Source organism: Balaenoptera musculus, chromosome 16, assembly GCF_009873245.2.
Source record: "Balaenoptera musculus isolate JJ_BM4_2016_0621 chromosome 16, mBalMus1.pri.v3, whole genome shotgun sequence".
Taxonomy (NCBI): Eukaryota; Metazoa; Chordata; class Mammalia; order Artiodactyla; family Balaenopteridae; genus Balaenoptera; species Balaenoptera musculus.
In genome coordinates this window covers 310707-337979 of record NC_045800.1, presented here as the reverse complement: position 1 = coordinate 337979, position 27273 = coordinate 310707, and the positions used below count along the sequence as shown (strand labels likewise).

Genomic DNA, 27273 nt, shown 5'->3' with positions numbered 1-27273 from the left:
AATCAGCAGGGGCTGCTTGTGGCCCAGAACCTCGTAGCCGGCAGTCTGGAAGCCCCAGCACGTGGATCCTGCGGTCCTGGCTCCACAGGCAGGGCTGCTACCCTCACCGCAATGTGCTGCCCCCCCGGAGGCTGTGTCCAGGGACACCCCCAGAGATGGTCCCTTCCAGGCTCTCCCGGAGGCAGGGCCCCTCCGGGGGGAGCAGGTCCTCGGCCTCAGCCGTGCTTCTAAGGAGCTCAAGCCCCCATTCTCTGCACAAGGGCCTTGGAGCCCGCCCTTGGAGCGCCATGGCCCTGACCCGGGCCGCGCAGTCTGACTCAGGGAGGATGCGTGCTGACTCACAGCTGGAAGCAGCCCTGAGACCCTGACAGAGGTTTTCAGCTCTGACGCCGCTTCCTGAAACCCTGCAGGGGCCCGGGAGCGTGAGTCAGTGGGCGGGGAGCAGAACCAAGGCTCCGGGGTGCCCCCCAGCCCCCAGCCTGGATGCAGCCCCTGTCCCCACCCCCCAGCCCCCCTCAGCGTCTGGGGCACCTGGCCACACCCACCCGCCGCCCTGAAGTCCCCGCCCAGGGCCAGGGGCCCCACGTCGCCTGGGTGGGGCCCATCCCAGAGGTCCTGGCTCCGCTCTGACCCCCCGGCCTCCAGAGCAGAGTGGGGCGATTACCGTGAGGCTCTGCCGGTTCCCACAGGCTCTCTTCAGGGCACACGACCTCCCAGCGAGCTGTTTCTCCGGGGTCGTCAGGGAATTCAGGTCAGCTGACAAGCAACATTGCCGCCCCCGGGCCCCCACGGCACACAGCACGCCGCAGACCCTCCACATCCACAGACACAGTGATGACGGGACAGCTTAGGGCCTCCGGGGAATCGGACCCAAGTCTTCACGTCCAAACCAGTCTCGGGCGCGGGGGAGCCACGCCGGCCGGGAGCCCTGGGACGCGCAGCCGGGACGGGCCCAGGCCTCACGCTTCTGGACACACTCGCTCGGCCCCCGCGGCACTCTGAGCCTGCTGGACGGTGTGCGGCCACACCCGGAAGCACCTGGTCTGGGGGAGTTCCGTGTGGGTTCAAGGTCAGAGTCTGGTGGACGGGGAGCGTGGCCCCTCTAGCCCTGGGGGTCGCTCTGTCACCGGGGCTGGTCTCTGTTGCATGAGCTCTCCAACCGCTGGTCCTCCAGCTTCACCAGGTGCTCCAGCCTGGCCGCCTTCATCTCCCCGAAATGAGCCTGAGGGACCCAGGGTGATGGAGGGCAGGACACGAGAGGGAGGGGCTGGCTTCCCTCCCCCATCCCTTCCAGCCTACTCCTGGGTCCTGCCAGCCGTGGGCTGAGACCTCCGGGAGCCTCCCGGCCTATCCCCTCTGCAGCCCCTGCCTGGCCCCGGGCAGGTCCTTGGAGCACGCCCGCTGAGGTATGGTGCAGCGCCATGTGCAGGGGTCACTTCTGAAGGGAAACAGCCAAGAAAACGCTCCCGTGAAGACTGACGGTTGGGAGGGACCTCCCGGCGCCCCTGCTCCGCTGTCCTGCCTCGAGTGCAGCCGCTGGCCCTCCCGAGCCTCCTTCCACGGGCGGCCACGGCGCAAGCCTCCCCTTACTGGGAACACAGAGCCCGCCTCGCTCAAGCAGGTGAGACAGAGAATAGATTTGGAAAAGCTCATCTGCCCCCAGATGCCGTGTCCAAGGACAGATGGCTCCAGCTGGCCGAGGCAGGGGGTCGGCATGTCAGCAGACAGACCCCTCCGAGGCCCCTGGGCAGGGTGCACCAGCAGAGACAGTGTGCCACCCCCCATGCGACCTGGCCACACCTCTCCCCCCAGTGACAAGCTGCGAAGGGCAGGGGCGACCCGAGGCGGCACACCGATTGAGCGTGTCCAGTTCTAATTTCAGTCGACGCAGCAGACTCCGGCCCGGCACACCCAGGCCCCTGGGCTGCTGCTTCTCCACGGCCCTTCCCCCACCTGCTTTATCTTACATCAGTGACAGTCACGGGAAGGGCACTTAACTGTGTCACCATCTTTTTTTTTTTTTTTTAAACTCAGTTGCTTGCTTCTTTTTTTTTTTTTTAAAGCATTATTCATTTTAATTAATTAATTTATTTATTTATTTTTGGCTGTGTTGGGTCTTCGTTTCTGTGCGAGGGCTTTCTCTAGTTGCGGCAAGCGGGGGCCACTCTTCATCGCGGTGCACGGGCCTCTCACTGTCGCGGCCTCTCTTGTTGCGGAGCACAGGCTCCAGACGCGCAGGCTCAGTAATTGTGGCTCACGGGCCCAGTTGCTCCGCGGCATGTGGAATCCTCCCAGACCAGGGCTCGAACCCGTGTACCCTGCATTGGCAGGCAGATTCTCAACCACTGCGACACCAGGGAAGCCCTGTGTCACCATCTTAAATGGCAGGTGAACTGTTTTCCCCTCTGGGTTTCATAAAATAAAACACAGTTGGCAGTTGAACAATGCGTTGAGGAGTGGCGGCGGGATGTTAGGGGTGCCAAACCCTGCCTCACCCCGCACAATCAATAACCCGCCTACAACTTTACCTTCAGTCCCGCACCCTGGGTCTGCGGCACAGACAGCGCAGCGCCGTGGTGCATATCTACTGAAAAACACACGCGCCATTCAAACTCATGTTATTCAAGGGCCCACGGAGGCCAGGGCTCCCTGTGTCAGCCCAGTGGCCAGAGCCACGGCCATGGGCACGAGGGCTGCGAGGGGCCTTGCTGAGACAGCAGCTTCGTTCCTACCACGGCTTCCTCTCTGCTGTCCAACACACGCAAACCACACAATGACGCCACTTTCCTGCTTCCTCAAGAAAACTGAGTCAAGATCTGCGCAGCCCTCAGGAACCGCGCTGTCATCACAATTCCTCACAACCCCTCGGACCCTGAGGCCTGACATGCTCGGCCTGCACGCCCGCCCCGCCCCCCCTGTCTTGGGCCCAAAGATGCAGCCTGTGCTCCCAGGGGGCTGGGGGAGCACGCAGTGGTCGCTGTGTGGCAGTGAAGGGACCTGAGCACATCCTGAACCCAGGAATGCTGGAGACCCTTGGTGAGAGAGAGGGGAAAAGGCTGCGCCCTCAGAACCGGGCTGCGCTCCCAGAACCGGGCTGCGCCCCGAGAACCAGGTGTGCACCTTAGGGATGTGCCTTCTCTCCCTGACCCGGCCCCACGGCCCCTGGGCTGCTGTCCAGCACATCCGGGGGCAACGCCTGTGAGTCTGTAGCCCCTGGCTCGTGGGCCCCAGGTTTGATGACTGGTGAAGCTGGGTGGTCAGTCTGTGGGGATGGGGGCTTCTAGGTATCTTCGGAACGTCCTGTATTTAAATAATCAAACTAAACGTGGGTCCCCGGTCAGGGGCCCCGCCTGCCCCCCACCACCTCCCCGCACACCGTCCGAGCTGCTGGGAGGGGCGCCCAGGCCTGTACCTTGACTGCCTCCTGCAGAACGTCTGCTTCTCCTCCAGCAGCGCTGCAGCCCAGGGTCCAGGCGCTGCCGGGGCTCGCCAGCTGGGCCCCGACTGAAAGGCAAACCCGGGGCCCTCGGCCCGCGGGCCAGCGGAGGTGGGGCTGGGGGCGCAGAAGGCTCGACATGGGGCCCACCCTCTGTGTGCCCAGCAGCCCGTCTCCTCTGGAGCCCTCTGACTCCCAAGGGTCTCCGCCCCGGAGGGTGCTGAGGGGCTCGGCAGGCCTGCAAGATGAGCGGACCGCCAGCTCAGGGCCTCCGGCTGGGAGAGGGGCACACAGGGGCGCGGTGGGATGGGGGGCTGAGCCCACATCGACAGCACCACGGGGGCACAGTCGGGCCTAACGTGGTGCCCAGGCGCAGCCCTCGGTGCCCCTGAACGGCTTCCCCGTTTGGAGAGGCGACCATTGAACGACGGCCTCCCCGCACGGCCTGTGGACAGGGCCCGGGGGCGCCCACTTGTGTGTGGGGGGGTGTTGGCCATTACCAGCGTGTGCAGAGGTGGTGAGCCCCACCCATGGTCTGTCAGTGTCGCCACTGGAGGCTCCTGGGTCCTGCAGAGGGTTCAAACGTTGTGCAGGGAGACCGGCGGGAGGGGCTGACTGCTGGGTCTCCCAGTCAAAGACAGGGAGTGGGGAGGGGCTAACTGGGGGGGGGCTGGGCCTGAGCACTTCTGAAAAGGGAAGCAGACGGGTCAGGCGGGAAGGGGCCCTGGCCTGGGCCTGCACTGGCAGCGCAGCCAAGACTTCACTGCAGTCTGGGCCCCAGGGCCGTGGGAACCTGGGGCTTCATCCCCACTTATTTCCTGGTTTTACTCTCTCTTTGGCAGATAACGGGCCGACGTCCAAACACAGCAGGTTCCAAGGCTGTACGACGGTACCCGCATGTCCAGCCCTGCCGGGCGGGTCCTCGCCGGCCTCCACCTTATCCCTCACTGCACACGAGACCGGCTTGATGGCCCCAGGCGTGCTGGCCTCCACCTTGCAGATCTCCTCCTCCGAGACACAGAAACCCAGCTTGTGGAGGACTTTCCTGCAGAGGAAGCAGGGTGCAGCCCTCCCGGGCAGCAGGGCTGGCTCGCCTCCGCGCAGAGGGGCCGGGACAGGGGCACCTGCTTGCCCCACCCCGGTACCCACGGAGACCCGTGGCCATCTCGTTCCCGGCCGCCCCATCAGGGGTCACAGGACACATGGTGCCCTGTGCCTTCAGGCCAGGCGAGTCCCAGCCTGGGCCCCCAGCTCCCCGATAAGTGTCCCAGGGGCTCTGCGGAGGACTCACCCTCTTGCCCGGGTCTCCTCTGTTCTGGGCGGAGGTCCTGGCTCTCCTCCAAACCGCTCACCACATCCGCCTGCAGCTGCCATCCTCTCGCCTCGGGGTCAGCCCACCCTCCTCCCCCGTCCCCAGAGCCCCCCCTCTCCCCAGAATAAGTCCTCGACCCCGCCACGGCAGTGACCCCCCCAGGCAGTGTCCTCCGAGGACCCTTGGTGACATCCCCTCCCCACTGCAGCCCCACTCCGTTCATGTCACTGCCTTACAGGTTCTGCCTCGTTGTCCCTCATGTGACTTGTCACAGCTGGCACTGGTCCCATCTCTTCATTTATCTGTCTTCCCCACAGACGTACACCCCACGAAGGCAGGGGCCCATTTACTGCTGTGTCTGCTGGGCCTGAGCAGAGTCTGTCAGCCAGAGTTGTTGGCGGGCGGGCGGGTGGGTGGGTGAGAGGTGTGGTTAGCATGAGCCGGTCACGACGTCAGAGGGCAAGGCTGGCGCCCCGGTGAGCGGGTCTCGAGCTGACCGGTGCCATCCTCTTGGCGGGGCGCCCCAAGGAGCCCCAGGTTGGACTGGACGGTGTCAGGGAGACCCACAGCAGGGACGCAGCCTGAAAAGTTGTCCCAGGGGCTGGGAGGGGCTGGGGCCAGCCTCGGAGAGTGAGGAGTGGGGCCCCAGCAGAAAGGGCAGGGGGCAGAAGGCCCGCCACGAAGCCCTGCCTGTTGGGAATGCTCCAGTTGCTGAGCTGCTGGAGCGTGTTGCAGGTGGGGATGTAGCTGTGCATGTCCTCAAGCCGGGGGCGGAACAGCTTCACAGTCTCGGCCAGCATCACTGGGGCAGAGCGGGCAGGGGCGCGAGGTGAGCTAAGAGTCCTTGGATGCCTTAAATCATCAGTCATCCAGGGCCTCCGAGGCGGATGAGGACAGAGAGAAGTCCTGGGGAGCAGCCGCAGGGTGTGGGCGCCCCAGGGGAGAGGGCTGTGAGAGCCGGCGGGGTAAGAGGAGCTGCTAGGAGACCCCCAGTCTGCCCCATCCTCCCCCGGGGAACGCGGGGTCCGGGGGCAGGAGGAATTCCCGTGGCCAGGTTGAACGTATAACCGGCCCCTCTCTTTGCCGCATTCCTCCTTCTTCTGGGGCCATCGAGGCAGCGCCCCTCCCACGTCCTGCCCACTCTTTCCAGAGGCCCCTCACGCTCTGCCTCTGGGGTCTTCTGCATTTTGCAGGGAGCCCGGGGAGCGGGGACACTTCCGGGGCCGCGGCCCTTGCCTGGCCGTCCCGACTACCGGCACATCTCGCTGGCCGGGAGGGATGACCGCTGGGCTCTTCCCCTGAGCAGAGAGCGCCAGGACCCGGCTGACAGGCGGCGGCCCTGCGGCCTGGACCCCCGGCGGTCACCCCGGCCCCCGGCCCCCGTCGTGGCCGCCGCCCCGCCCTCACCGCCGTCGCTGAAGTCCCGGGCCAGGTGGCGCTCGCGGCGGCTGAGCGGCAGTGCGTCCAGCCAGGCGTAGAGGCCACGGAGGGCGCCGGGCAGCAGCGGCGGCCGAGGCGGGGGGCTCGGCCTGGCGGCGCCCACCGTGGAGCCGGGAGGGTGGTCGGGCCGTTGCCGGGAGACGGCGGCGGAAGGGCGGGGCCGTTGCCGGGAGACCGGAGCGGGGTCGGAAGGGGAGGGGCGCTGCTTAGTTTAGGCAGAGAAGGGCTTACGATAAAGTCTAAGAAGAAAATACGGGGAAAGTTTGACCTTACCCATTTACAGTAGACTTTTATTTTAACAAGCGTTGGACCCTTAAATCTTATAAATTCCACATTGTTTCGCATGCAACATTTTCCACCGATCTCCCGTCATTTAGAATTTGATCAATAATTTAATTGTAGAATGCAAAAATTTCATTAAAGTTTTCAGCCCTACTGAATGTGCATCTGAGGTTTCCAGAGACCCAGACAAGACACCAGTGGCAGTCTGGAGGCACACGTGGGTGAGAAGGCACTGGCCTGGCCCCCGTTCCTGAGGTCAGGACAGCAGCCGAGGGCCCAACCGCGGAGTCCTGGGCGGAGAGGGCCTGGGCTGTGACCGTGGGGTGAAGAGTGACCTTGGCCATGAGGAGTTGGCTCTTCCGCTAGGACTTTTCACAGTGGACCCAGCCCTCAGGGAGGGGGACGGAGGGCCTGGGGCCAGGCAGCTGGTCTGTCAGTGCTGGTGGCGAGGTCACATGACCACAGGCAACGTCCAGACAGGCGCACAGATGCCCCCCAGGGTGCTTTGAGCTCAGGCCCCATCACCTCCTCTGGTCGGGGGGTTTCAGAGCAACCTTTGGGCCAACAACTCCCTTGGAAAAGGAAGAAAGAACTGACATTAAAAACCATCTGCTACAAAGAGCACAACTGAATCTAATTTCCTTTTACTTTTCTTAAAATTTGGATCCTCAGTTCATCCAACGATATGACTGGGCTCAGAGCTCAGAGCTGAGTGGAGACAGCCCGGGTATTAACAACTGATGCTTTATCAAGAATAGACTTCTGTGCTTACACTAGTGGAGAAAAAGACACAGTAACAGCTGGAAGAAGCGGCAAGCACCGAAAAGTCCTCTGACAGGGTAGAGGGCGGATGTTATACCCTCTCAGGGCTGTGCCCCAGGCAGCCAGATGGGGAAAGACAGCTCGCTCTGCCCGGCGAGGTGGGCACTGCCCTGTGTGTGAGGGCCTCACCTGAGTGGGTCCAGGCTGGGCCCCTCCGGCCCGGGGCTTGACAGGTGGCATCGGTGGAGTGCAGGTTGGCTTGACGACCTGGAAGGAGGTAGACACAGCTGATGGCCAGCTGGACCAGGGCGCCAGCTTCCGAGCACCTTCTAGAAAGTTCCCTGGGTGCTCTGCTCTGCTGCAGACCGGACTGCACGTTTCTCTTCGCTGAGCTCTCTACAGAGAAGTGCCCCCAACCCCCTCCCCACCCACAGCTGCCACTGCCCCGGAATGAAACCGAAATGTGGCAGGGCCCCCATTCCTGGGCCCATCGGCTTATCTCACTGCCCCACCCTCTTCCCTCAACTCCCCCACCCTCTTCCCTCAACTCCCCCACCCTCTTCCCTCAACTCCCCCCTCCACCCTACCCCAACATTACCCAGGAAAAGCTCTTAAATTGCCAGAATGTGTGTCTTTGGAAGCTCTAAAGCGAAGGATCCACTACTAGAATTTGCATTTGTTTGCATCTCAGCTTTCCCCGGGGCCAGGGCTGGGATGGAGAAGGAAGACCTCCAGCAGGGGCCCTGCTCAGCCCAGGCAGCTCATTCCAGTGCCAGGGGGACGGGGTGGGCCCAGCACACTGAGAAGGGCCCTGCTGAGCAGAGAGGGAGAAGTCGCCTGCACTTTCCTCCCCCAGCACAAGTCCCTGGCTGCCACCATTTCCTTGGCCAGAAATCTCTCTGCCCAACCCCCCTTCCCTGTTTGGCCTGTCAAAACCCCTCCTAAGACTTTTTTACGGACTATTTTTGTAACTTCACTGTAACTCTAAAATTAATTCAAAATAAAAAGCAAAAAATAGAGAATCTCCGTTAAGCAAACGCCACAGTAATGGTTGTTGTAGGCGAGATCCACCCACGGAGGCACCGCGGGTCAGTTTAGAAAGTAACCAGCCGGGCATCGCTCCAAGTATCTCCACGACATTAACCGCTAAGGGAAGACGGGCCCTACAGAGATTTAGAGCCCTGCAGACACCACTGCAACCAAGTGATGACTCCACACCGCCCGGCGGACAGGCTGCCGCGGGGCCCCCCAGGCTCCTGGTGGGCGGAGAGAGGAGCCTGGGTCTCCCTGCCTCACAATTCGCCAGAGCAGGTGACCTCCCCGCCTGCCGGGAGGTGAGTGTGCCTGTCCAGAGGTGCGCAGGACCCTCGGCAGTACCCATGGGGCTCCCAGCAAAGGAGGGGACCCGCCAGGGCCAGACCTCAGGACAGGCGGGAGGGCCTCCCGAGCGAGCCCAAAGGCAGGGGGCTTGCTGGGGCTCCAGTGACTCACATTTGGGAAAGACCCTTCCCAAACCCCTGAAGCCTCAAACCAAAGGGAGCACCACGATGGAGCCCACGGCCCCGCACACCCCTGTGCCCCTCCCCCGGTGGTCCTCTCACCTGCTTGGCCTTCAGCACCGGGAGGGGCTTGGTGGGAGGAGCAGGTCTGAGCTGGTGGGAAGGGAGGAGCGGTCAGGACCCCAGTTCCCCTGGGTTCAGTTCATGTCGGCCCCCTGAGGGTGCAGTGGCCACCACCCTAGGGTCCCTGGCCCACCAAATCCAGCCCCAGACCCTCCGCCTCCCAGGATCTGCTTTATGCCACCGCGACGGCCCCTCTGCCAGCCCCCCACTCACCTGGCCCGGGGCCTGCCAGGTATACACAGGAACTGGGGACGGTGGGCTGGACATAGTGGCTGGAGGCTGCAGGAAGGTGGCCGTGAGCCTGGGTCTCAGGGCGGCCACCTCCAGGGAGCCCTGGCTTCGGAGCTGCCCCCACCCAGCTGAGGACCCAAGGTTCCGGCCCCCCTCCCAGAGTGGGAAAAACAAAGCCCCGTGTGTGCAGAGGGGGCGCCATCCTGCCCCACCGCTGGGCAGGGCCCTGCGTTACGCTCCCTTCCCACAGCCCTGGGGACGCACACAGGCGCCGCACGGCAGCGAGGGCGTCTGGGCCTCAAAACCGCCCCGAGGTGGACCTCGCAGAGGCCTCGAGCCTCAGCTTCAATTCTGTCACCAGCTCCACTCGTCCTAAAGCCTCGTTTTGCCTCTAAATGGTGGTCGTGGTGGCCACTCTAAGCCCCAGGGGACCGCATCCTGGCCTGAGCTTTGGGGTGGCCTGGGGAGCCCGTCGGGGATGCCTGGTGCTTACAGCAGGGGGTGGCCACTTAGGGGTCACCGTGGAAGCCGTGGGTTTGGGGGGCTGGCTGGGGTGGGAGGAAAGGCCCGGCTCTGGGGGCCCCCTGGTGGGAGCCGGGTCCCTGCCCTTCACGGGTGTCCTGTGCCCCTCGTGGAACAGGGGGTTGGAGAGCCCCATGGCCGTCTTGGCTGCCACATTCCTGGGGAGAAATAAGATTGGTCAGTGCTTCCTGGCCTCAGGATTCAGCCCAGGGACCTGGGGCTCCTGGGCGTGGGAACCCTGGCCTGGCCAGAGGCCCACTCAGCTGCAGCTGCCCCTCGGGATGTGCCGGTGACAGCCATGCGCAGAGGGAGAGGCGGCCTCACGTGTCCTGGCCCCATTGGCTCTGGGGTCCAGGTGGGCCCGCAGGAGGTACTTGGAGGTCACTGGGCAAGTGTGTCCTGCTGCGGCCAGCGTGGGGGTCGAGGTCCCCCCAGAGTGGGCACCGGGGACACCCAGAGCCCAGGGCAGGCTCAGAGCGCAGTGCCCACCGAGGGCGGTGGGCCGGCGCCCACTGGGGTGCGAGGGGGAGACGGGGTTCTCCCTGCGTTTCCACATCACCAACCTGTCACCACAACCCGCACCTGCTCCCGTGTCAGTGAAGGCAGGGGGCCCAGAGCGCATTCTCCCCCTCCAGCAGTGCAAGCAGGCGACTCACTCTGCACACACACGCTGACGCTCTGCAAGCCCAGAGCTCACGCACCTCCTTCGGACGGGGGTCCGGGCTTTGCGGTAGATGACCACGCCTGCCAGGGTCAGCGCCAGAGGCACCAGGAGCGCCACAGGCACCAGCACGCCCACCAGGAGGCTCCCGGAAGCTGTGGGGACACAAGAGGCCAGGTGCCACCAGGGCCGGACGTGCCTCGAGGCAGCAGGGGCTGGGAGGGTCTGCGGGCAGCTCAGCGCCCGTCCAGGCCAGCCTGGGGCCAAGGAGGGGGCTGAGGAAGGTGCCCCCTGCTTGGCCACGCCAACAACCCAGAGCCCTGGGCCCCCTGCGAAGGCCAGGGCCATCTGAGGACCCTTGGCCCTGAGAACCGGTACATGACGCCAGCGCTCTGGGCTCTCAGGGGACCGGTTGGAGGGCTTGGCAGTGGGTGGCCCCAGGCCCTCAGTGACGTGGGTGCGGCCAGGCCAGGCCCTGTAGGCCTGACCACTGGGGAGGAAGACACCTGTGGGGGTGGGAGGCCCCGAGGCTCCCGGGCCCAGGATGGGGCGGAGCACCCGGCAAGGAGCTGGCGCTGTCCCACGTTGCTCCTGCAGCTCTCCCTCTGGGACGGGCCCCCCTCCTCCCATAGGGCCGAGGTGGGGACTCGGGATCCTGGTCCCCGCTCTGGACCTGTGGGGTCCGGATGCCGGGGGCTGCAGGACCCGCAGCCAGACCCCACTGGGCTTGTGAAGGTGTGTGAAGGTGCAGGGCGGGGCGCAGGGCGGGGCACAGGGCGGGGCGGGCCCTGCCTACCTGTGCGCACTTTAGGCAGCAGCTCTGCGCAGTAGGGCGGGGCCCAGCCCGGGTGGCAGTGGCACTGGTCCTTGTGGTTGCACACCTGGGGGACGACCAGGCGTCAGGGCCTCCAGACCCCCACCTGCCGCACTGCCCAGTGCCCACTGAGGCGCCGGCTGCTCTGCTGGGGCCCCTACTGACAGAGGACAAGCTAGGGGTCCAGGACCGCCACCACCCAGGTTTCGTCAGATGTGCTGATGGCAGCGGCCCCTCCCCAGGTGAGGGAGGAGGGCTCTGACGGGACGCTGCGGGCTTTCTGAGCAAAGCAGGCATCGCCGCAGGACGGGCAGGGTGACTTCGGGGCAGGCTGTCCTCCTGAGACGGGGGCACAGGAGGGCACTGCCCCAGGCCCCCCGGTTTCTAGCCCTCAGAGCTCTGACCTCCCCAACGTCATAGCACAGGTTACTAAGAGCTCAGAATAGGACACTTAACATCAGACCGGCCTGGCCCACGTGTCCACCGGCACCGTGACTACCCCGGGCTTCCGTGTCTACACGGGATGCCCAGATCTCTGTCAGTTCCAGCCTCGGGAGGCCCCAGCGGGCTCCTGGCACAGCCCCAGGGCACCAGCCTCTGCCCTCTGTTTGTCTGGGCTATCCTAAGCACGGCCTGCGCATCTTTCAAGCCCAAAGGGCTGGTGGCAGGCCACCCCCTGGGCCCACGTACCCCGTGGTTGCTACACCGGGCAGAGCAGTTTCTGGATCTGTAGACACGGAGGTCCTGGCAGAAGCCTTTCCAGCAAACCTGGAGGGCAGTGGGGGTCTCCGTAGGCAGCCAGTCTAGACTCCTGCTTGAAGCACCCCCGCTCTCCACCATCAACCAGAGTGGATCCAAAACCTGCGTCTGGGCTTCGGAGGGGCAGGCCACAGCCTTCACACCCCCGGTGGCCTCGCCCGCAGACCATCTGCTGGCCGGCCTTGGCCACGGGGAGAGGCACTGCCGGGCCAGCCCTCTGCTGCCACCGGGGCCACAGAGGACTGGCCCCGCCCATCCCCAGAGGGCTTGCAGGACAAATAGTCTTTAAACCCATTAACTGAGAAGGGTCTTCTCCCGCACCCCCCGTGCGCCTTCCGAGTTTCTACCCAGAACAGAGCCCTTCTCCAGCCGCCACCGCCCTGCTCTGGGCCCCGCCAGCTCGCCCTGGGGTCCAGCAGCCCGACCGAGAGGCACGTCCGGCCCACCTGCTCCTTGCCACACTTGGTGCCTTCTGGCACTGGCTCGTACGCGCTGCTGCTGTCCTGGACAAGAGCCTGGCAATCACCCGAGGAGGAGGTGAGGGTGCAGGAACTCCGCTCCGGGGGCTTCTGCCCCCACTCACAGAACAGAGTGCCACACCTGTTGACCCTGAGGACAGAGGGACGTGCGTGGAGCCAGCTCCACGGGGACTCCTGCTCGGTGCTCACAGCCGTGCTCAGCGCACCAGGAGCTGTGGGTGAGGCCCTGGGTCCACTTGCAAGGGTCCACAGCCCAGCCGCAGTGACCCACTCTCCCAAAGGGCAGCATGCTCTGGCCCGGGGGTCCTGCAGGGCCAGGTAGGCCCCCAGAGAGGCCCCTGACTCAGCTCCCGGACTCCTTTGTGCAGAGGACTCTCCTGGTGGAAACATTCCGTGCCCTGGACCCAGGGGAGTCGGGCCACGGGTGGACGCTCACCTGCCAAAGTCCAGGGGGATCCCGCTCCTGCAGCCTGCAGAGATGCTGTAGCTGTAGCACGTCTCCGTGGCAACCCGAGCGCCTGCGGGGCAGAAGCAGGTCAGCCCTCCGGCTCAGGACCGGCAGCCATCCTGGCAGGCCTGAGGGTCCCATGACCGGGGCCCAAGCCCGCCTCACCTGGCCCCCACAAGTCCCGGCACCTCTGGGCCAGCGTGGGGCAGGCCCCGTTGTAGCAGTAGCCCCCCGGGCAGGGCGTGCCGTTCTCCCAGAAGGCGTCCTCGGGACACACAGGCTGCCGGCCGTCGCAGTACTCTCTGAGGTCACACTGGTCCTTTGCAGGGCGGCACGGCTCTCCGGCCGGCTTCACCTGGTTCAGCAGAGCCAAGCTCACCGCGGGAACGGGAGGCCCCCAAACACCCACGCCTGCTGCTGTGCCCCAGAACCCCAGGCTCACCCTGCACTCGTGGCAGCAGGTGCCGTGGGCACACTCGGCCCCCTTGGCCAGCAGGCAGGTGCTGGCATTGCAGCAGCGGTTCTGACACTCCTGGGGGGCGGGGGCAACGGCGAAGGTCTGAGCGGGCTGCACGCTGGGCCGGCCCCAGGCCCTCCCCTCGGGTGGTCTGGTCACTCCCACCCATGAGCCCTGCCAGTCGTTTCGGTGCCAGAGGACAGGAGGTGTCGCTGTGCGAGCGCAGGGCGCCCGGGGGTCAGGAACGGTCGCCCCAGCCTGTGTATGGGGGCCGGCCCCCCATGTGGGCGGGCGGAACGCCGAGGGCGGTGGCGGGGCCCGGCCCTGCACCTGGGGGGCGCCGCAGTCGCACTGCTCCCCACGCTCCACGAACTGGTTCCCACACACGGGGCCGCCCACCAGCCGGGCGGGGTCCGGCATGTCCACCAGGCAGGCCGTCCGGGCCTTCTCCACGAACGTCTCCAGGTCAGCCCGGCTGCAGTGGCTGAACTTTCTGGGGAAGTTGGAGCTGTGGGGAGGGGAGTCCCTGTCATCAGAAGGGTGGGTGGGGGCCGGCCGCCCGCGCCCTGGGACACCCCTGCTCGGCGGGGGGCCGTCGGGCGGGCTGGCTGGGGCCGAGCCTCACCCGATGCTGGCTGCCATCACGCAGCCGCCGCCGGCCCGCGGCACCGGGCAGTAGCAGTCCTGGATGTTCTCGTCGTGGTCCATGCCCAGGTTGTGGCCCATCTCGTGGGCCATGGTGCTCGCCACGCCCATGGGGCTCGGGCTGTGGTCCTACAGGAGGGGCCATGTTGGCTGGGGCCACTCTGGTGGCCAGTCCCCCGCCCGCCCCCAGCAGGCTGAGGGGCTCGGCGGTGCCTCCTGCCAACATCACTTCTTCAAACCTAAAGCGTCAGTGCATCCTTCGGAAGAGGCAGCTGCTCAGGTGTCCGGGGGACAGCGTAGGGACCAGCAGGTGGACCTGAGTCCTGAGGCCCCCCTCACAGGCCCCAGCTCAAGCTCCGATCCCCACTCCCTGCCCCCCACCGCCGGTGGCCAGCTCCAGCCTCTGTCCAGCAAACCCAGCTGGATCCTCCGCACCTGGTTCACAGCCCCCGAGTCCTGGGAGCACATGGCGGACACCTTGGCCAGTCCCACGGTGGTCCCTGCGAAGTTGACCCCGCTGGGAAGGAGAGCAGTGTCTGCACGTGGACACCTCGGAACCCGCCTCCCCTGGGGGCCCCCTCGTCCCGGGGACAGCGTGGCCCTCCGCCCACTCACGTGATGAACTGCGCGTTGTCGTGCAGGTGCCGCCCCGCCAGGTCTCGCACCCGCCAGGACAGGAAGTTGCTCAGTGTGGTGTCGGCCTGGGTGCTGACGTGAATCTTGTCCCCACCGTTCCACATCTCCAGGCCCACAAGCACCACGCGGAAATTGAGCTCCTGATAAAGCTGCCAGAGGATAGGGAGCCCCGAGGGTCAGGTTCCGAGGGTGAGGCCAGCAAAGGGCCAGAGGTCCCCCCAGCGTCCGCTGAGATGGGACAGGTCACGAGGGCTGGGGCAGAGTCCTAGCCCCCCCATCACCTGGCGGATGGCTCTACCGGCAGCTGGGCGCCCCCCATGGCCAGCCCTCGCCTCCTCTCCCGGTGCCCCAACAGGCCTCTACAGCCAGGGTTTCTGTTGGGCTGGGTGTGTGCTGCCGCGGGGTCCCGGCAGCCCCTGCTGAGAGGAAGCCCCCAGGGCGAAGCGGCCCCCACCTTGTCCACGTGGTTGACCACCTCCAGCACCCGCTGGCGCACAGCCTCTCTGCTCCCCAACCGCTGGAACTGGAGGACAGCAGACCCTCAGCTGCGGCCTGTCGGCCCGCCTGCACCGCCCCCGCCCCCGCCCCCGCCCCGCCCCGCCCCAGGTACCTCTGTGCTGTCCGTGACCACGAACAGCTCCACGTAGCGGGTCTCTCGGGGCACTGGCCAGTTCTGAGGGGTGGGGACAAGAAGCCGGTCAGCCACCCAGCCACAGCCCGCCTGTCCTCAGCCCGTCTGTGCACACTGAGCAGCTCCGGGCCCCGGAGCTGGCCCCGCAGTGCTGGGGGGGCCTTGGTGGGAGCGGGGGGGGGCGGGGGGGGCGCTCTGGCGCAGACTAAGGAGCTGGCTCTGCAGCCAGCGTGCAGCCAGGCCCAGGCCCACCCCAGCCACGGGGGTGGCAGGCAGCGCCCCCGCTTCGCTGGGCACCCAGGAGTCTGGGGATGCACGGGCCAAGCGGACGGGGAAGCAGCGGGCAGGGCCACCCCTCACCCGGGGCCTGAGGGCCGCCGAGACCCGCGGCCCCAGGACGGCCTCCAGGCTGCTGTCGTTGACCCCGCAGGTGCCGGCCTTCTGTTGCAGGTGCTGCGCCTGGTACAGCGCGTGTTGCCCCTCTTCCCCGCCCCCATCCAGGGGCTCGATCAGGTGGACGGTGGAGCCGGCCTGGAAGAAGCCCCTGAGGCAGAGCGAAGCCCATGGCTCTGAGTTAGTGAGGGACCCAGGGCAGCAGCTGCCCCCAGCCCACCCCTCTCTTCTTGGCCTCAGTTCACTTCGCTGGAGAGTGAGACAGCGCTGGGCCCTGACGTCCTGACGCACCCCGCCTGGTCGGCAGCACCCACCTGAGGCCGGCGCAGGTGCTGAGGCTGGCAGCGGAGCCCTGGTGCCCCTCCACGTTGCCCTGGTAGAAGCAGTGGTCCTGCGGGAGGAGGGCATGAGGGCTCCGCTCCCGGTGCCCGCACTCCCCGCACCGCCACCACTGGCCTTGGGGAGGGTCACTCGGGGGGCCATACCTGCCTCGGCAGCTGCTCTGTCACCTGGGCGCCATCGGCGGCCGTGTAGGTCTCCACGTAGCCCGAGCCCACCAGGTCCCTGGAAGAGAGCCCCCATGATGCTCTGGGCCCCGCCTGCCTGCCCCAGAAGCCACCTCTGGTGTGGAGGAGAGGCTGGGCCAGGGAGCTGGATGCCCAGGACACAGGTGTGCTGGGGGCAGGGGTGGGAGCAGGCTGCAGGCTTAGGCCCCTGCTCACCTGTTCTTCCGAAGGTGCAGGGTGAAGGTGTGCCCTCGGGCCCCCAGGACGTAGCTCACACTCTCCGGATACAGGCCCTGAGCCGGGAGAAAAGGGAGGGGTCCAGAGAGAGGGGCCCTGCCCCGGCCACGCCCACCTCAAACCTGGGGGTGGGTAGCACCTGGCCAGTAGGAGGAGGTGGGGCCTCAGGCCGTACCGGAGGCAGTGGGCAGGTGGGGAGCTCCACCCGGAACCACCGCCTCGGGTGCCTCAGGCCTCGGTTTCCTCACAAGTCCACACAGGGAAAAGGAGAATGCCCCTTACCAGGAAGCAAGGGGAGGGGGGACACAGCCCCTGACAGGCAGCCTTAGAACCCAGGCGGCAGAGGTGACCCGCCCCTGCGAGGCCCCGCCCCTTCCAGCCCTGGGCCCGACTAGAGGGGTGCCCCCAGCCCGCAGCTGACCCCTAGGACACTGTGCCCTGTGCCCGCACCCCGAGGTCAGGACGGGGCTGTCCTCGACACACACTTGGGCACGTCCATCCGCACACCCGCCCAGACGCAGGCGCACACGTTGCAGGTCTCAGAATGCCCCCAGGCGCCCCGGGGAATCCCAGCCCCAAACTCCCGAGGGGTGTAAGCTACGCCCCTGCTGGGCCATCCCCTCCGGTCTCAGAAGAGTCTGACTCATCGCTGGAGTGAAACTGGGGAGTGGCCGCGGCTGGCGGAGCTCCTGCCCAGCCGGCACCCCCCACCCCCTGAGGCGGGGCGGCTGTGGCCCTGCCCAAGGGTGGGCGGGACGGAAGAAGAAGGTGAGCCCTGGGGGGAGGAGGAGGGCGGCCCAGGCAGAGACGGCCCAGGTGGGTTGTGAGCTCCCCAGGGGTCTGCCCGAAAGCCCAGAAGCCCGCCTGGCCCTCAGCCCCAAAGGCAGCCCCTCACGACTCGCTGGGCACACGGGGAGCTATCACCCTGCTCACAGACAGACACGGGCTCTGAAGGGCCGGGGAGGGACCCCCAGGCCAGCCTCCTGCCCAGGCTTACCGAGTGGGAGGGCAGGGCTCGGCGGGTGCGGGGTGCTGGCAGGCGCCGGGGCCTCACCACCTCGTACTGCTCCACGTGGGGCAGAGTGGCCCTGGGGGCGGCCTCTGCAGGAGAGGGGGGTCAGCAGGCGCACAGGGCACCCTCCCGCCCTGGGGGGTCCCTCCCCAGCCTGCTGTGCGCCGGCACCTCCTCTTGGGGAGTCACCCGGCAGCGTGGGGACCGCAGACGCTGAGGCCTGGCTCCCCAGCCCAAGCCGGGTTCTGCGTGAAAAAGGCCACAGGACCCCCGCCGTGGGTGGGGTCGGGCAGACTTGCGCCTGCCCTTCCAGGAGCCCACCAGGCTGCCTCCCAGACCCTGGGGTGGCCCAGCTGCCCCCTCCTCCTCTCAGGATGAGGACACACACCGGCCCTGGGCGGGGGAGGGGGGGCGCGGGACGACAGATCTGCCCGTCCAGCGCTGAGAGCTGACATTTTTCATCCCAACTAATCACATGACTGCATCTAACGGGGAACTGGCAGCCCTCTTCCTCAGGGTTCACCCAGCCCAGATCTAGAAGCTGCCCCGTATCCAACAACAGACAGCAGAGACCCAGCCCAGGCCGAGTTGGAAACCTACTCCCCAGGTGACTCTTTTCTCCCTCTTTCAAGGGGTTAATGGTTGTGTCTCTGTAACCGCTATCTGGCAAACCTCCCGGAGCGAAGGCCGTGGGGAGGGCCTGCCCCGTAAGCGCCCTCTCCCCCGAACCCCAGGAGGCTCTCAGGAGCTAGGGTGGGGGCCAAGGCCAGCAGCACAGTCAGTCCCCCCAGAGGAGAGGCAGGTCCCCATGTGGCAAAACAACCCCCTGGGGTGCCCCCAACCCCTCGGCTCCAGGCCACTGCTCCTCGGTCCTCCCTTCCCTGCCAGGCTGGGGGGTCCCCGTGGAGGTGGGCAATCTCCCCGAGGCCCCGGAATGGAGCCGAAGCAGCCAGGCCCTCCACCCCGTTCTGTCCCAGCCGGTCCCCACCTCCAGCGCAGGAAACGCCCAGGTGGCCGTTTCCCCACGCACTTCCCTTCTGAAGTTTCCGTGTGTGCACCGCCCAGGGCCTCCCCGCCGACTGGCCACCTGTATGCCGCCGAACCCCCGAGACCAGCCCAGAGCCCCGCGCAGGGAGCGGGGGTCAGGCGCCCGGACCAGCCAGAGCCAGACGCCCAGCACTCACTCACCCTGTAGCCACAGCGCAGCAAGCAGCAGGAGCCCGAGGCCGTGCATGGCGGGGGGTGCGGGCGGGGTGCGGATCCGAACCCACGGTTCCGGGGGGCCGGGGAGAAGGAGCTCCGTGCTCAGGCTGGCTCTGGTCCTGCCCTCGCCTCTGAGGCTCATGCCCTCGCGCCCCGCCCTGCCCCAGCGACCAGCCCCCTGCCCGCAGCCAATCAGCCCCTCAGGGCTGGGAGGGGCCGGACCTGGGTACCTGAGGGTGCGTCCCGCCCCCACCCCGCCTCCCCGGTCTCCTGGTCCCCTGGGGCTCCTGGACAGTGTCCCGTGTCCAGTGCTCAGCACACAGAAGTTCTGTCAACGTGGACTGAATTAAGCAGGGCAGGTGGACAGACTACCCTGGGCCACTCCTGCCACCGCATCCCCCAGGCAGGTGAAGAAACAGGCTGGGGCTGCCGGGGCCCCGCGGGGGTGGGGCTGGGAGTGGAGGCCCTGCTGCGTGTGAGGGTGTGAGGCGTGCGAAAGCTCCAGCAGCCCGTGGCCAGCCCTGCTCCCAGGCTCCTGAGGCCTCACTGGGGAGACTGGGCAAGGGGAGCACACAGGGGGGGCTGCTGGCCAGGTGCCAGGCAGCCGCCTGGCTCAGGGAGCAGACCCTGCTCTGTGGAGAGGGCGGATGTGGAGGCCCAGTGGACAGCCCTGGGATGCGGTTGCTATGGGCCAAAGTCCGCAGCTGCCTGCCCGCTGCTGCCCCCGGCCCCCAGTTTCTACCCGCCCTGACCTGCCCTGCAGGCTGGGGCCGCCCCACTCTGGCCTGGTACCTGGGGACCCAGGCTTCTTGCAGCTGAGCCGGCCGATGGCACCCCAGCCTCATTCTGGACGTGCCCCTGGGAAGGCAGGACATCAGAGCATGTCAAGGCCTCAGGTGAAAGGGTGTGGTGTCCACAGTGGGTCCAGACCAGAGGTCAAAGTTCAACGGACCATCATTTCCCCCAAAGTGAACAGCAGAAAAAGGAAAACAAGGCAGGAGGGGTTTGCACACTCTTTGGGGTATCTCGGGTGTGGGTGACAGAAGCCCCCAGGGCCACAGTGAGCAAGGGGCACAGGCAGCTTGTGTCCCTGAGCCCACACATGACCGTGTTTCACACAACGATGCGTGTGAACCACCCCAAATCCTCCTGGCCATTGTACTTCTCTTTTTTGGTATTGCGTGTTATCTGATAGCAGAAGTTCAAAGGCTACGTGTCCCTATTTGGGCAAAAACCCCAGCTGCTGGGACTACATGCTCTGCTGCCCAGACCTCAACAGGGAACTCGGCAACAGGGGCTCAGCCCTGGCACCCCCACCCCACCTACAGGACCAACGTGGGCCCACAGAGCCCCCCTACCACAGAGAACCCCTCCCCAAGCCCACAGGGTGCTCCCCTCCCGCCGTCAACACCTGCAACCCGGAGGTGTCTCCTTCAGGAAAGCCCAATGCCCAGAGCCCAGGACAGGGATGCAGGGCTTCTGGGCCTCGGGCCAGGTGGGAGGGCCAGTGGGCGCCTCTGCCCAGAGCCTGTGTTGCAGAAGCCCGGACTGTGGCATTTTGGGTGCACCTGCACGCACTGCAGCTTAGAAGAGGAAGCAGTCTGTGGCTTGAGTCCAGGCCCCCAGCTCAGGGTGCCCCCTCCGCAGGGCAACAGCGGGGCTGGGAGCTGCCCGACCCCTGCCCCTAGGGGAACCCTGTCGTTCCTTATCTGCGGAGGTCGGGGCGGGGGGGGGGGGACCTGGAGCAGGCGGTCAGAACTGAATTTTGAAAGCGACACACGAGGAATTCTGCAGGAAGGGGTAGCGTGGCTGGGAGGGGAGCAGAGCAGCACAAAGGTATTCACCGCAAGCCACACCTGGGGCTGGCCGTGCCACCCACTGCCCGTCGGGAGGGGCCGGACAAGGCTGGGCCTAACAGGACGGAGGTCACAGCGTCAGCCGCCAGCCCCAGGCAGCTCTTCCATCCTCAGTGGGCGTGTCGCTGACTCACCCCCCAAGCTGCTCCAGCTTCGGGACAAGGGGCTGTGCTGCCCCCTGCTGCCTGGACCAATCCCCTGCCTGCGGTGTGAGGGGTTCCTGCCGACCCCAGGGAGCCCAGCCCCACTTCACAGGGACGGGTGTGGACATCAGGCCCAGACCTCGCCCCCGCCTGGCACCTTGGTGACTGTCCTGATGTTGTTCAAAGGCCATGTGTTCTCACTTTGTCTGACTTGAAACCAAAAAACTCTTTAACGTGACTCTGCTCGCTTCAGGAAAGCGCGCAGACAAGCAGACCCTCTCTGGTCTGAGTGCACGAGCCCCGAGAAACGAGAGGAGCTGAGTGCAGACAATTCAACTTTATGTTTAAACAGGACACACAGCACAAGCGTTCTGGAAACATCTGGTGAGAAACCTCTGAACTCATCCACCTGAGGCTTCAGCTGTGGCAGGAGCGCTGGCCTCACTGCGCAGTGACGGCGACCCTGGGCGCTGGAGTTGGGGGCCCCCGCGGGCTGGGCACTGGGGGGGCCGCCTTCTGGCTCCTCTCTGCAGACAGGCGCTCCAGCCGCTCTGTGTAGAAGCCGTTGAAGTCGAGCCTGCAGGGGAAGTGGGCAGGGTCCCTGCAGACGCCTCCATGGCCACACCGGCGACCCCCTTACCACCCCACGGTGAAGGGCATGGGAGGCACTCAAGTCGCCAGCACACGCGCACGTGGACACACACACGGGCCCCAGGCTCCACCTGCCCCAGCAATACTGAGAATAAAGCTTAAAGACACAGGTGAGGGCTTCCCTGGTGGCGCAGTGGTTAAGAATCTGCCTACCAATGCAGGGGACACGGGTTCGAGCCCTGGCCTGGGAAGATCCCACATGCCGCGGAGCAACTAAGCCCGTGCGCCACAACTACTGAGCCTGCGCTCTAGAGCCCGCGAGCCACAACTACTGAAGCCTGCGCTCTGCAACAAGAGAAGCCACCGCAATGAGAAACCCGCGCACTGCAACGAAGAGTAGCTCCCGCTCGCCGCAACTAGAGAAAGCCTGCACACAGCAACGAGGACCCAACACAGCCACACAAAAAAAAGACACAGGTGAAGTGAGACAAATGTCTCCAGCCCCTGGATGTTGGGGCTCTCCAAACCCCGGAGCCCGGGACATTGGAACACCTGTGGGCAGAACAGGGCAGCCCAACGTTTGGCCGAGCCTGAGGCTACCCAACAGGAGGCTTCCCAGGGCAAGGACAGCCCCCTCCTCACCTGAACCCGCCCCCAAAGTGAGCAGGCCCGCCACGTCCCCTCTGAGGAGCAGGCAACCGCCAGCCCCAGGTCCACAGACCCCACCGACCGGCCCTCGGGCCCCGCGCGCCCGTCCTCACCGTTTCTGCACAGTCCTCCCCCATGGCCCCCCAGACTCCGCGGACTCCTGCTTGCGTCAGACCTGCACGCTCGCTGCTCCCGGCGTCTCGGGAGGTGGACCCCAGGGGGGCACCAACGTGGCCCTCGAGGCGCGGCCGGCCCCACATGCCAACACGGCAGGCCAGGCGAGCGCTGCCTTGACCTTCCGCGCGTCCCCCGAGGTCTTCTGACCTGCCGCCAGTGGGAAGGCAGCGCCTCCTCACTGCTCACCTGGAGACAGTGCGACGGCCCGCGGCTGGGGGCCAAAGGGCCCTTCCAGCGTCCTGGGTCCTGGCTTGGGGCACAGCGGCCAGTGCAGCTGACCCAGGCCTGGCCCTCGGAACACAGACAAACGGGGAGGGGGCTGATGGGGCGGCCTGACGTGTGCTGGTCAACACGTGCACGCACGTGAGCACGCGTGTGAGCACGCACGACGCACGTGCGAACACACACACGCACACCCTCACACGTGTGAAAGCCCAGATGCCATTCCTCCAGCAGGTGACCAGCAGCAGCACGAGGAGGCCAAGGGCGGCGCCTCGGCTGAGCAGCCGCGGCCTCGGTCACACCTGCTCCGAGCGGCGGGAGGGCGCGGCGGGGCAGGGAGCCGGCGGGGGGCGGGGCGCCCACCTGGAGATGACGCTGGCCATGCCGTGCTCGCAGTCGCTGGTGCTGTAGATGCTCAGCCGGGCCAGGAGGTCGAGCAGGTGGGCTGAGAAGTTCTTATCGAACTTACTGATGGTGGCCTCGAAGCTGGAGGCCAGCTGCGGGGCGTCCACGTGCTCGGCCAGGCACTGCAAGACACAGCTGTAGTGACTCGGCCGCCCGCCAGCAGCTCAGCCCCCCTTCTTCTTTTTTTAAATAGAAAAATGTGTCTCGGGAATTCTTCACGTGATGAAAGGTAAAACGTTAGGCACTGTGAAAACCCCTGAGACGGCAGGACCTAGAGACGCTCCAGGTAGCCGGCCCTGCGGCCCCACCACACGGAACCTGGAAGGACGCGAACCTCAGGGTTTCCGTGTGGGGCTCAGATTTTCCAGCTCACACTGTTTTCTCTTGAGCGCCGCTCAGCAAGCGGGGAACCCGGGAGCGCCTGCCTGGGCTCACCCTGCCCCGCCGCACCCCACCCTACAGGACGCACACCTGCACCCGCCGAGACGCCTGGCCCTTCTAGTCACGGACAGACTTCAGTCACAGCAACCGCAGGGCCCCTGCGGGGCGTCCGCACGGCTCAGCCTTACCACACACCCCCTGAACGACGCAGCCTTGCTGTGGGAAGTCGGGAAGGGAGATTCTCCGTGGCTTGTATTTGGAACATAAACTTAAGAGTCTTTTTATCAATCAAAGGGAAGACAGGAATGGCAGGCTGTAGCAGGTGTGCTTTCTAAGCGCTGTGACCCTAACGCTGTGTCAAATCCCAGCGGGAGAAAGGAGGGTCTCGGGGACGCCCGCTCGGCCACCACCCACCTTGCGGGCAAGCTCCTTGCGGGCACGCTCCTCGGCCCGCTCGGCCTCCGTGGGCGGCCCCCGCATCGTGCCGTGCTCCAGGGTCAGGTGGCCCAGCTCGCTATCCAGTTTCATGCTCTGCGTGAATCTCTTGGGGGTCGGCAGGAAACGCTCATCAGCCACGGCCCACTCGAGGAAACGCGGCCCCCACGTGGCTGGGCGGCCTGCAGGACGGGCCCCCCGCCACCCAGAGCCCCGGCGGCGAACCTGCATGCAGTTGGTGAACATGACGCACACGGACATGAGCCTGGAGAAGACGCGCAGCAGCTCGGGGTTGGTCAGCATGCAGTCCTTCAGGCAGCTGTCCAGGAAGCTGGTGTGGTGGCCCAGCACGTCATCGATGTTGGAGGCCTGGGCGGGAGACACTGTGAGAGCCGCTCTGCTGAGACGACCGCGCCAAGGCCCTGCCTGGGCTGCTTTGCATGCTCTGTGTCGTTTCCATGTTTTAAACAATCCTGCGGTCTTTTGGGGGAAAACTTCAAAATATCGCTAAAAGAACACACTGAATGTGCCCTAAAAGGTCCAAGGTTTTCGTTTTGAAAAACAGAAAACAAGGAGGAAACACTGCCCCCTTGCACTTTCCGCTCCTGGAATTTGGTGACATGAACTTTTTGGCTGACGGCCCCCAGGGGCCCTGGGATGGGCCTGGATGGGGCGCTGACCCAGCGCCGAGGCCCCGAGGGAGCGGCACGCTCTTCCGGCAGCCTGAGCCTGGGCCACGCGGTGCTGCGTGCCCTGCCCTCCACTGCTAACGCGGCTCTGGCGGCATCGGGGGGGCCATCGGGGGAGCTGTAGGGTCTGTGCCCCACCTCTGCCTCCCTGACCTCTGACCAGGCGGCGTGACCAGCTGGGCTAAACTCACAGATCTCAGGCTCTTCTCCAGGACGTGCCAGGTCGGCTCCAGCACCTCGAACATCATGTAGTACTGGATGTTCTGGACGAAGTTGAGCATCCGCTGCCGCAGGGTGAAAGCGCCCGCGAACCTGCGCCAGGCGAAGGCGTCAGATACACAGGGCGCCCGCGGGCCCCCAGCACTCGCGATGTGCCGAGCACCCCTGGGCCTGCAGGCGCTCCCAGCCCTGGAGGAGCCGGGGGTCCACGAAGGGCTCTGGCCCAGACATGCCCCGCCATCCCACAGTCTAACGGCAGCATGGAACATCAGAGGCACGGAGGCTGCACATGCCAGCTCCTGGGTCTCCGTTGCCGGGGCGTGGAGAGGAACCGCCGTGCTCCACGGGAGCCCCGGAGGACGTACCACTTGGCCGAGTGCAGGGAGTACTGCTTGGCAGTCTTGTTGCTGATCCAAACGTTGCAGAGCTGCCGTTCCACGTGCTTGCAGTAGAACATGTGTCTGAAGAGCATCTGATAGCGGGTCAGGGCTTTCCTGCGAAGAACGGACGCCTGGGGCTTGTTGCTGGCACCAGACGTCAAACGCGAGGCTCACGGGGCGGAGCGTGACCTGAGCAGCCAGTAACCCCCGGGGGCCTAAGCAAGCGCCAGAGCCTCATGCTTACCTGTTAATGATCAGAGACAGGGGCCACTTCACCACGTAGTCGAAGGAGAAGGCCTCCAGGCCGCTCAGCGTGAGTCCGGTGGGCTCAGCGTGGACCATCGCCTTCTCCTGCTTGGTCTCAATGGCGAGGACACGCAGAAGCTGGGTGATGAGGTCGTGAGGCATCAGGTCGATCTGCGGAAAGAGAAACAAAAGAGCATCAGGTCCCAACCCCGCCCCGCCCCTGCGTCACGAAATGGAAAAGTGAGGCCAGGGCCGAGGAATCTCCTCCAGACGTGGATTCTAAGTCTGGGAGGCTGGCTTAAAACACCAAACATCTACTGATAAACCTTAATTAAAAAACAAAACTGCTTTCAGTCGAAACAGAAAAAGAAGAGTACAGAGAAATTACTGTAAAAACATCCCTGATGGTATCAAGGAGAAACAAGGGCAAGTGGGAAACCCTGAATCCCGCGAGACTTAGCCCTTCTCCACCACCTGCACAGGCCAGGCGGAGGGAGCACGTGGTGAGGACAGCACAGTGGTTCTGGGCAGGGAATGCGGTCCACACACTGCCTCATTCACACCCTTACAAGGTGCCACCTACGTGCCAGAGACGTGGGACAATTCCTGTAAACTGATGAGAAACTGAGAGGATAGAGAATGAATGACAGAACCACAATGAAAGACAAACAAGGAAGGATGAAGAAATAAGCAGGAATCCGCAGATGAGAACTCACGTCACCTGCTGCAGAAGTGGACCCTGAGTGGCTGTGCTCCCTCCCACCAGGGCCGTGGCCCGACTCAGCGGGCAGCCCGGGGCCCGGGGACTGAGCATCAGTGATGTCAGCCCAGTGGAGCACTGGCCGTGTGCTTTGACCCAAGAATCTGACTTCCAGGATCTTATCCTATAAGAACACTCCTGCACCTCACAAGAGACCCCAAAACATATGAAGTGCGAGCTGACAGAACTGAGAAGGGTCTACGGTGACAGTGGGAGGCCTGACACCCTGCTGTCAACAACAGAGACAACCGGGCAGGTCAGAGACAGGACGTGAGCACAGAGAGCTGACTGACCCCCACGGGACACGGCCCCAGACAGCCAGTGCACACAGAACGCTCCCCAGGACAGACCATAGGTGAGGCCACAAAGCAAGACTTACTAATAAGGTTAACAAAACTGACATCGTAACATGCCCTCTGATTACAACAGGATGAAGTTAGAAATCAGTAGTAGGATAAAATGAGAAAATTCACAAATAGCGAAAATTAAATATGCTCTTAAAAACAAATGGGTCAAGGAAGAATCACAAGAGAAATTCAAAAACATCTTGAGACGAAGGGAAATGAAAACACTATAACCAAAACTGATGGGATGCAGTAAAAGCAGAGCTCAGAGAGAAACTCAGCAGCAAATGCCCGCGTTAAAAAAGAACAATCTCAAGTCAACAACCTAACTTTACAACTTAAGAAACTAGAAAAACAGCAAACTAAACCCGAAGTCAGCACAAAGAAGAAGATAATAAAGATTAGAGAAGAAATAAACAAAACACAGAACAGAGAAACAACAGAGAAAACTGATGAAACCAAGTTAGCTCTCTGAAAGATCAGCAAAATTGATAAGCTTTTAGTTATGTTTGACTAAAAAAAGAGAGAAGACTCATATTACTAAAATCAGAAATGGAAGTGGGGACATTACAGTCAACCTTACAGAAATAAACAGGATAATGAGAACAAATTCCTACACAAATTCCTGAGCACACACAAACTACCAAAACTGACTCAAGAAGAAACAGAAAATTGGAACAGACCTGTAACCGGAGAGGAGACGGAAGAAACGACCAAACCTTCACAACAAAGAAAGCTTCACTGGTGAATTCTACCAAACACTCCAGGAAGAGCTGACACCAACCCTCTTGAAACTCTTCCAGAAATCCGGAGGAGGGAACCCTTCCAGATCAGTCTACGAGGCCAGAGATGCTACAGAAGACTAAAGCCAACATCCCTGCCAGACACGGATGCAGAGTCCCCCAGAGACCCCGACCCCCCCGGTACAGCAGCCCATGGAGAGGCTCACACACCACAACCCCGAGATACGTCCCTAACAGAGCCAAGGAAAACCCTGTGAGCATTTCAACCGAGGCAGGAAAAGCACTCGTCAAGGGCTGGCTTCTGCTGTTTCTCTCTCCAAGGTCGCTGGGGGGCGCCTGCTCACCTTGAGGTCATCTTTGAAGGGGTCGGTGTTGGCGGTGCTCATGCGCAGGGCCAGCTCCAGCAGCGCCTCCAGGCGGGTGGGCGTGATGTCGTCCACCGGCTTCTTCAGCTCCTCCTCCGTGAGGTCCATGAAGTGCACGAAGAAGTCGCCCTGGTCCATCAGGAAGTAGCGCTTGATGGACCTGCGGGCAGGAGAGGCGAGA

The 27273-nt window shown here is 64.4% G+C and overlaps 2 protein-coding genes and 1 long non-coding RNA gene across 6 annotated transcripts in view; 1 reads left to right on the top strand and 2 right to left on the bottom strand.

Annotated features, from left to right (window-relative positions):
* The first annotated feature begins 1393 nt into the window (after positions 1–1393).
* On the top strand, positions 1394–23319 carry LOC118882556. The gene is made up of 3 exons (XR_005016795.1): positions 1394–1406; positions 12578–12582; positions 23065–23319. It is a non-coding gene; the product is annotated as an uncharacterized LOC118882556 (long non-coding RNA).
* Positions 6507–18598, bottom strand: ADAM8 (ADAM metallopeptidase domain 8). 2 transcript variants are annotated; one of them, XM_036828457.1, is made up of 24 exons: positions 18474–18598; positions 17271–17374; positions 16253–16329; positions 16016–16094; positions 15845–15921; positions 15498–15681; positions 15117–15179; positions 14961–15029; positions 14486–14655; positions 14306–14387; positions 13851–13999; positions 13556–13733; positions 13211–13300; positions 12934–13123; positions 12757–12838; positions 12288–12450; positions 11773–11850; positions 11065–11149; positions 10264–10423; positions 9579–9765; positions 9068–9133; positions 8834–8884; positions 7422–7499; positions 6507–7042 (listed from the first exon to the last, which is right to left on the bottom strand). In XM_036828457.1, exons 1-24 carry the CDS (start codon positions 18517–18519, stop codon positions 6992–6994), a joined length of 2559 nt encoding a protein of 852 aa, XP_036684352.1. In that variant the 5' UTR covers positions 18520–18598; the 3' UTR covers positions 6507–6991. The 2 variants fall into 2 exon arrangements, with proteins under 2 accessions (XP_036684352.1, XP_036684353.1); XM_036828458.1 differs by having other exon boundaries at positions 10309–10423.
* TUBGCP2 (tubulin gamma complex associated protein 2) overlaps positions 20810–27273 on the bottom strand; it is an 18671-nt gene continuing 12207 nt past the window's right edge. For all 3 annotated transcript variants that reach the window (XM_036828456.1, XM_036828453.1, XM_036828454.1), the window contains exons 11-18: positions 27072–27252; positions 24879–25051; positions 24620–24748; positions 24227–24347; positions 23572–23715; positions 23326–23454; positions 22489–22652; positions 20810–21064 (exon numbers count right to left, since the gene is read on the bottom strand). In XM_036828456.1, coding sequence (XP_036684351.1) covers positions 20929–21064; positions 22489–22652; positions 23326–23454; positions 23572–23715; positions 24227–24347; positions 24620–24748; positions 24879–25051; positions 27072–27252 — 1177 coding nt within the window. In that variant the 3' untranslated portion in view covers positions 20810–20928. The remainder of the gene's footprint in view (positions 21065–22488; positions 22653–23325; positions 23455–23571; positions 23716–24226; positions 24348–24619; positions 24749–24878; positions 25052–27071; positions 27253–27273) is intronic.